This window comes from Arachis ipaensis, chromosome B03, assembly GCF_000816755.2.
Source record: "Arachis ipaensis cultivar K30076 chromosome B03, Araip1.1, whole genome shotgun sequence".
In the NCBI taxonomy this organism is placed as follows: domain Eukaryota; kingdom Viridiplantae; phylum Streptophyta; class Magnoliopsida; order Fabales; family Fabaceae; genus Arachis; species Arachis ipaensis.
This window is the reverse complement of record NC_029787.2, coordinates 12,833,758-12,842,639: the sequence shown is the minus strand read 5'-3', so window position 1 is coordinate 12,842,639 and position 8,882 is coordinate 12,833,758. Positions and strand designations below refer to the sequence as shown.

General features: G+C 33.3%; 2 protein-coding genes and 1 long non-coding RNA gene across 3 annotated transcripts; 2 read left to right on the top strand and 1 right to left on the bottom strand.

The window, feature by feature from the left end:
• Positions 1,375-2,469, top strand: LOC107629672 (protein BPS1, chloroplastic; the record flags this gene model as incomplete). Its single annotated transcript, XM_016332511.1, is given in 1 exon segment — positions 1,375-2,469. A coding segment is annotated over 1 exon segment (934 nt), but the record flags the coding sequence as incomplete, so codon positions are not given.
• Positions 3,050-5,248, top strand: LOC110269967. The gene is made up of 2 exons (XR_002358841.1): positions 3,050-3,211; positions 3,466-5,248. It is a non-coding gene; the product is annotated as an uncharacterized LOC110269967 (long non-coding RNA).
• Positions 5,171-8,461, bottom strand: LOC107629671 (agamous-like MADS-box protein AGL15). Its single transcript, XM_016332510.2, has 8 exons — positions 7,918-8,461; positions 7,073-7,148; positions 6,776-6,840; positions 6,580-6,679; positions 6,413-6,454; positions 5,996-6,037; positions 5,738-5,913; positions 5,171-5,582 (listed from the first exon to the last, which is right to left on the bottom strand). The coding sequence occupies exons 1-8, from the start codon at positions 8,097-8,099 to the stop codon at positions 5,495-5,497; spliced, it is 771 nt and encodes a 256-aa protein (XP_016187996.1). The 5' UTR covers positions 8,100-8,461; the 3' UTR covers positions 5,171-5,494.

The window sequence follows — 8,882 nt, the reverse complement described above, 5'->3', positions numbered from 1 at the left end:
GCTTCACTTACTCTTTTTAAGTCCGTCCCTGTATATATTTATAAAACTACGTTATAAAATTAAATAAGAATGAAGTGAAACATACTATAAAAAATATTTCGTATCTCATAAAAACACAAGTTCGAATCTTACCATCGATATAATATTCGTTCTTGTAAGTGATGTATTATAACATCTTTAATATTCAGTTTTTAATTTTAATTCAATTTTATTTTGGATCTCATAAAATATTATATTAGTATCATAAAATAGGAGAATTAGTCTTGAATCAGCCTAAAAACAAAAAACTAAGAATGATGTTACCAAAACAAATACAATGATAAAAAATACAACGTTGCTTGTGATGTAAACCAGACAAAAAGAAAAGGAAAAAAAGAGTGAGACATATAATATAACATGTGAGAACCAAAACGTTATTGTAGTGACCCTCATATACTGCCACTGAAGCTTCTGCTTCAAGGGAAGTCCCTATTTCCAATTGGCAACTCTAAAAGTAAAAGCAATAACCAACCACAGTGACAATTTGAGCCTGTTTGGGAAGTTTTAAAAGTAATTTTTTTTGAGTTTTTGATTTATGAAAAGTAGTAGTATTAATATCTGGTGTAATTTTTAAAATTAAATTGCACCTTTTTAAGAAGCTATTTAAGAGTTTATAAAGAAGTTAAAAAAAATAATTTCTCTCGTAATACTACTACTTTTTATCATATTTCTATAAAGTAAACACTTTTAAAATTAAAAATTCAAATATAAAATAATTTATTTAAAAACTACTTTTAATATAGTCATTTATTGTTTAAGCTATTTTTTCAAAAATAGCTTAATTAAGCTGATTCCTCAAACTGGACCAAAGTACGATTACCCATATAAATAGACAAATATACCCTCCCTAGGTATTCTGAACTTGGTATATTGATCAAAGTAATTGCATAGGGCCCTTTTTTCCACAACATAACTTATATCATAAACCAACCTCTATTAACCAAAAATGTAGGTCAGATCAGATGAACCTATTTGACCACCGCAAAAATGGGTGCCCATAGTTTTTTTTTTTTCCTTAATCTCTATGGGAAAAGAAAACACCAATTGTGTGTTTTGATCATATCCGCAACCTAGTTGCATTCCAATACTAATCTACTCTCTTTTGCTCTTTTTTTGAGATCAAAAACCAAACTTTATCGGCTCAACTTTCCAACCAATAAGTCATCTACAACCAAACTTTCAAAGCCTTTTACTTTTTTTTAATAGTTCTAATTCTCAACTCACCCCAACAAAGTTATTTGTATTGTGTTCTAAGTTGTCAATGGTACTCTTGGAACATACCTTTGCAAAACTCTACAACAAGCTGGAGAATCATCACAACCACAACCACCATCAAAATCAGACCAACCATGATCATTATAACCAACCTGAGAAGTTCTTAGCTTCCTTGCATGCTTTTAGATCCGAGGTTTCCAGATTCATAGGACATTTATCACTTGATGTGTTGAAACCAGGAGGAGGACCGTCATCATCAGAGATCTTGTTCTTGTCCTTGACATGGATTGAGAAGTGTTTTGGGATCTTACCCTTCACAAACAAGGCTTTTGCAAATCTTCTTGTGGATATAGATTACCCTTTAAGTACATGGGAGGTTGGTTCCATTGAAGGGTATCTCAGCTACAGTTTGTGTTTGTTGGAGATTTTCAATTCAATTTCTTCATCACTTTCTCATCTTGCACAATCAAGGCTTTCTCTTGTTCATCGTTTATCAGTTTTAGAAGATTCTTCACTTCCATCTTCTATGGCAACAAAGCATCTGAAACCAATTGAGCCATGTTGTTCCAATTTCAATGTCAATTTTGCCAACGAATTGAGCAAAGAAAGTGATCAAGGAAGGATTTTTAGTGGCAAAGAATGGGTTGTTAGTGAAGCTTTGAAGGAAATGAAGAGTCTTGGCTTTTGGGTATGTGGGATTTTGTTGTCTGGTTTGTGTAGTAATAATAAGCCATATATGGAGTTAAGAGAAATTTTAGGTGGCTTTGATGGTTCTTTGGTTGTGACACTTGATTCCAAGATCAATGAACAAATAATGGAGAAAATTCCTGTGTTGAAGGAGGTGAAGGAGATCAATGATTCTGTTGCTCAAGTTCTTCTTGATGATTCAGATGTTGCTGCCAAGGAAATGCAAACAAAGCTGCAAGTGTTGGAGAATCTATGTGATGTTGTAAGAACTATGGTGGATGATATGTTCAACAAGGTAATGACACAGAGAACTGAATTAATAGATTGTCTTAGATTGAAGAAAGGACCCAAAAATTCTGTTGTTTGATTGATTGATTTGATTTCCTGTGTATAGACTTATAGTTTCATAGGGTCTTTTAAGTTTTGTAATGTTTTCAAAGTGTATGATCTTAATTTAACAAGTAATGTAAATACTAAAGATTTCATTGCATTATAGAACACTAATGTAGCCAAGGTGTTGTTCTTGTGTATAACTTATTTATATTTATACATGTCTCTGATGTGAGAGTTTCAAAATTGGATCTTTCACTTTACAAATTGAGCAGAAATCAGAAACAACTCATTCTTACAAAGCTTTTGTTCATCATTTGAGCTAATAAGCAGGATTTAAAGAAATCCCGGGTAAAATGGAAATAAAGAAAATGGGTAACAAATTTTTTTTTGTCTTCTCATATTTCTTAAAAATAACCTCAACAAAAAATTGGTTCTTAGAAATGTCTATTCTACGGCTTTTTTATATAATTAAATATTTAAAAAACATTAATTCCAGGAATACGCATAGATTTCTGAAATACGCATCGCCAACTCAAGGCGGTCGCCCACGAAATGGAGGCGACAGCAGCAGGGTCCAACTCACCTGCGGCGGACACGAAATGGGGGGACAGCCATTTAGTGTCTGCCATCCACGAAATGGGAAAACCAGGGGCGGCGGTCATGAATTGGTGCACTTCATGTGTACTGCCCACGAATTGGGAGCATAATTTGCCTATATAAACGCCCAGCCTAAATTTTTAAAAGAATATGAGATTTCAATAACATAACTCTGCAAACAACACATTAGTTGAATCAATCAAAGTATGATCATCAAGCTTACACAATACTTTCATCTATCAGATTTTTGGAAAAGATGGCAGGTACCGTAAAGTTTTTCAAGATAAGTCAAGGGGGGGAATTCGTATTTACATGTACTTGTTTGGATCCTGAAAATCAGGTATTTATTTCTGTGTATTTGGTTATTTTTCTTATATTGCTTCCATTAATTGTGACTTCATTATGTTGAGTGGGTTTTAGTACTTTATTCCCTGCAAATAATCCTACTTAAATTAAACATATTCAGTTATCAAAATATTGATGAGTGAAGAGACTACATGTAAACATTAGGAATATATTACATTTGTTCTATCTTCTACTAGAATATTATTTGACATTTTAGCATTTGGAAAACTTGAAATTGTCACTGGGAAGAATTGGAGGCCAACCAATGGTGAGGAAACAGAGGGGAAAAAAACGCACCCCATTTCTAATAGTTGAGGAAGGACCTTCTGAAGATAGTGAGCAGGACTAGACCAAGCTTTAACTCTAAGATTGACAATGTTACTTATGTTATTATTGAACCTCTGAAGTATGTCACTTGGGAGCTCTCTTACCACATGCACACGATTTCCAAGTGTTTCTATGAAGAAATCTTCATCAAAAATGTCACCAAAGTTGCTGCCAGACATCAAAAGAAAAATATCAACACATAAACAAGTTCAGAAGTATTCATATGGACTAGAAAATAACTGCCATTAACTTGGATTACATAACATGATAAACAAAATATCTATGAGAACTTTTATGTAATTATTTATAGAATTAAAATCTACGTAAACGTGTTCCAGATATGTGGCACATAACTGAGATTGCAGTATTGCACTTTAGATGTGTTAATTATGCACAGCCAGGGATTGATTTTCTCTTTTCTTCTTTTTTAGTAAGAAAAACAAATCGTCAAGAAGAAGATAGTAGACATATAATGACACAAGGTGTAAAATCATCCAATCAAAAAGTGTTTCTTTAAATGCTGTAGGATATCCCTTGGTGACCAATGTGTTAAGACTTTCAATTCAACATTTGTGGTAGAAGCTTTGCATATGTAGTAATATTGTAATAAGTTTACATAACGTCCAAAGTTAAGAATATTAAAATGGATTGCCTTAAGAATGAATGGTACGACAACTCATTTCGGTACAAGAAGTTTGTCTACTTATACAATTTTCTACATGACCAAGGTCAATTAATTATTTCATCTTAAGTATGTGTTTTAATGGTTTTCACAGTTACTTTTATATGGGAAGAGTACACCAATTTATAGATAGATATGAAATACAGGGAACGAAGGTCAAGGATGCTCTAACTAATACTTAGTCTCATAAAGGATTCAGATGTGAAAGATTTTCCATTACTAAAGGTTGGTTTTGTTTGGATAGTTCCTTCCAAGGCAAACATTTTTCAATCCTCAAATTTGAAGTCCATGTCAATGATTTTATTTAAAGGGCAATCAAAGAACAAGATGATCTTCCATCTACCCTATGTCACCAGTATTATTTGCAAGTTAAAGGTAGACATATAGGAAGCAGAATGAGAAAACATGGAAAATTATCAAACTAGATTCGCGGACGCTAGAAACGAAGCTCCCCAATTCTTGGTCGCCGCCAGTTAATTGGCCCATTTCGCGGCCGGTGGGCTAGACATGCCCCACTTCGTCCCCTCCATTTCGCGGGCGCGCCGAGGGTGAGTTGAGGGGCAACTCCATTTCATGGGCGACGCCCTTGAGTTGGCGAGACAAAATTCTAATCCGTGCGTATTCCTGGAATTAATGTTTTTTAAATATAATTATATAAAAAAGTCTCAATTCTACTAACATGAGAATAAATTTATAATATCTTTAAAATATTTTCAAATATTTTTAAATGAAGTTAAAAACTATATACTTTCAAGGTCCTAAAATCTCAAAAGATCAATAAATTTTTCCCCTTGTTTAACAAGTAAGATGATATTTAAGTGGGAGATAAATAATTTCTTCTTGACATAGACAATATTGAAATCAAAGGTTGAATGACTGAGGCATATTCTAGATTAAAGTAAAAGGACACCAAAACATCAAGATGAATATGCAACAACAGAAAAATAGACTAAGAATCCTTTTGATTTTTGTAGATAACTAAAGCATGGTTCATAATAACTTAAAACTTTCCCCAATCCCCAAGCCTGTTTACCCCAAAATGAGGTAGAACTGATGAAATCTGAATCTGAAGCTTGCCAAAATCTAAAAAAAGAGCCAAATTCTACATTATATGATTTGATCTTGGGGGGGATTCACCTAGGATCCTACTTTTTTTCCACTTATCTGATCTACACTGAAACTGCACAAACTATAACTGCACTAAATTAGTTTCAACTTTCAAGTTCTTCTACTTTTCCTTGTTGCAAGAAAGATAAGTCAGAACTGGGATCAGAGTAGAGCAACTTGGCTTTCTGACTCATTCGAAAATGTTTCTCTCTCGGTTGCCTTCCTCTTGTGATTAACATCACTTGGCAACCTGAAAAACAAGAATCAAATATTAGATTAGAATCTACATAACATGTAGGTACATGAACATAAAGAATAATGGACTTTGTATGCAGCAAAAATCATAGAATAGCATGATTCTTATGCAGCTTAGTTGTGAATTCGGAGGTCGAATACAGGTCGTACCCTAAATGCAATGCGGTGTCCGAATCTCCTCTCTCGTTTTCACAGTTACTTGCCAAGCTGGTACACTTAACAACACCATTATCTACATAAACATTCTTTCTTTCCACATGGGGGTAGTGAAGATAAGACGGGACTACACGTTCTGTTACCGGGAAAAGACAACGAAGCTCCTCAATCTGTAAGAGATGACAGTATTAGTATTCAAAGTACAAAGGCAAGGATTCCGGAAGCATGTCAATAACGCGAATAAACACTTGCCTGTCTTCTCAAAGTTTCATTCTCCAACATAGCTCTCTGTTCCTGTAAAGAATAAACCAAACAAATATCAGAACAAAGTTATTGTCAATCCTAAAATAGACAAAGATTTCAACTTTATCTACAAATTTCTAGTCGCTACAAGCAAGTTCTTTGCTTTCTACATTGAGGACAAGAATAATCGCAACAAATATGGAAAGGAAAGGTATAACATAATATGTTTATTATTGACTTAATCATATGTAGATTTAGGAAATACTGACTTCCTTTAAATAAAACAGTGAACTGAATAGAAAAAGTATGGCTTGTAAATCATATGTAAATGACTAGTCGAGTAAAACATAATTTTATGGTTGTCGCACGCATCACCACTCAACGAAGCAAGTAGGCTTTAGAGAGTTTTTTCAAGTTTCAAAATACCTGAACCCTAGACTGCTCCAGTTGATCCATAAGTAATTCCTCCTGAAAGAGTAAACAAAATTAAGACTTTGAACAGTGATAGTATATTACGAGGTAAAATGATATTCTGCTTATGAACTTTGCTGAGGAAAGGCGAAGGAACAAAGATAACATGAAATGTGACACACCTTCCTCTCCTTGACCGCCAACAACCCTTGGTTAAGTTGCTGCTCTAGATGTTGCAGTTCTTTTATACTCAATCCTGTCATGTCCTTACCCAGTAGCCATCTATAGTCACAGGCGGAAAATATTCATCGAGAGATAACGCTTGTAGCAGAAGACGATGAGGTAATAAATAGAAATGTAAAGGTTTAAAACACATACAGTTGCTTTCTTTCTAGCTTTGCAATTTCATCTTTAAGAGCCTCCACCATCTTAGAATCTTCCTTCTGAAGAAAAAGATTTGTTATTAGTAACAAAAATACAAAAATTAAACTAAGACAAGTACCAAATGGAAGGAAGATTAGAACAGCAGCTATAATACAGACATGTCATTTTTTATTACTACTACCAATGAACCATTGCTTTGGTTGATGGTTCTGCAACTAAGAAGAATAATCTTATAGACTACAAACTGAAGATTAAATTTTATTCTACTAAAAGGGTATTATAACAGAGTACCTCTGCTTTACATTCAACTATAGCCACCTCTGAAGAATCGGTGCATTTGTTGTATCTTGAAAGTGTTCTTTTCATTCTGTGAATTGGGATCACAATTTAGAAGAATAAATGCATTTAGTGGGAAATGAACGGTCCCCACATTTCAAACTCACTTAAGTCAATTGAATCACAGAATAAAGCAAAGCAAAAAAGGCTTGAAAAAAAAACAAAGTTGTTTCATCTTAATGATTGAATAATGTATATCATGCATCTATCTCATAATCTCATTCATCAAGTAATCATAAATATCATAATTCAACAAAGTAACCTTTGCAATAGCATGCAAATGCAATGCATTAAACTGAGCAAGTTGTGTAAAACACCTTGACTTAAAAGGATTAACCAGCAAGAAACAAATGGACTTACAAACCCAACTCAGAATAATATCTTCCTATAGAGAAAGTGAAGATAGGATTATAAAGAAATAACCAAACTGAAAGGGAGGTTTAACTTAATAATCAGCTAAAAAGAAATCACTTTCACACACACAAAATAAATAAATAAATAAAATTAATTGAAACAAGCATATATGAAATAAAAAATAAATCACCACATCAAAATAAGGAAAGCAAATAAATTCAGCGATAACAAGACCAATCCTGTACCAGTCAAACCATCAGAATTAGAACCAAATTTTCACATGCAAAAATTGATAAACATGATAAATAAGAAATCTGAGGCAACAAAATAAAAAGACTAACCTTACAAATAAAATTTAAAAAAAAAAAAAGTAACTCATACAATCAAAAGTAACATGCAAGCATGTTAAACCATAGAAACACCTTAAAAGTGACATAGATACATACCCAGAACTGGAAAACTCAAAAAGCTTCCCTGTATTAGAGAAGATGATGACAGCCACCTCAGCATCGCAGAGAATAGCGAGTTCCTGAGCTTTCTTAAGAAGACCGGTTCTCCTTTTGGAGAATGTAACTTGTCTGCTGTTAGCATTCTCAATCCTTTTGATTTCAATCTTACCCCTACCCATCTCCTTTTTTTCTTCTTTTATACCCAAAATAAGCTTATCAAAGCCCAAAAACGCAAACTTGATGGAAAAAAAATATGGGAACAAAGAAAATTGATGAAACCCAGTTGGAATTTTAATCCAAACACCTTTGTTTCTCAAACAGAAGCTCTGGGTATATGTAAAGGTGCTTCCTTTTTTTATTTTCTAAACTCTCTAAATCCTAAGCTTTAACACCCCAAACCTGGTTTTTGAAGGGTTTTCTTTTTCTTTTTCTTTTTTTGTTTTTGTTTTTCAATGTTTGTTTCTGCTTGGGGAAAGGGAGAGTGCTAAATTTGGTGGAGAAGATAAAGAGGTGAGAGAGGGTTTTACCCCAAAATGGCCAGTGCCTGGAAACGGCAACTTTGCATGGCTATTGTATGTATTTAGAGTTGTGCATGACTCTTCTTTTTTGCCACATTTAGTGTGTTTTTGCTGCCATTGGCCTCTCTTCTGGGTCCCACCATTTTCCATTTTTTTCTCACCTTAACTCATTTTTTAAACACTCTATTTGAATTTGAACCTTTTCTTTTAAATTAAATTAGTCAAATGTTTACTATTGAATTTCAACTTTGATCTTAACATTTACAAATGTTTTGCATCTTGACTGATGACTATAGAAAGTTGTTTTCCCACTTTTAGAATGCAAAATTGGATTGGATGTGCATAAGATTTTTTGTTAAGAGTGTGAGAAGAAAAGTTAAAATTGAATTCTTAAAAGAACTTAATTTTAATAGATTGACCATATTTTTATGTACTCGTTTAATT

Bases quoted from the DNA above. Each gene is read 5' to 3' on its own strand.
- LOC107629671 (XM_016332510.2), bottom strand. From the start codon at position 8,099: ATGGGTAGGGGTAAGATTGAAATCAAAAGGATTGAGAATGCTAACAGC. The intron at 6,680-6,775 runs GTATGTGTTTTA...CTGTGACTATAG, and splicing joins AAGCTAGAAAGAAAGCAACT to ATGGCTACTGGGTAAGGACA. The intron at 6,455-6,579 runs GTGTGTCACATT...TTACTCTTTCAG, and splicing joins TGGCGGTCAAGGAGAGGAAG to GAGGAATTACTTATGGATCA.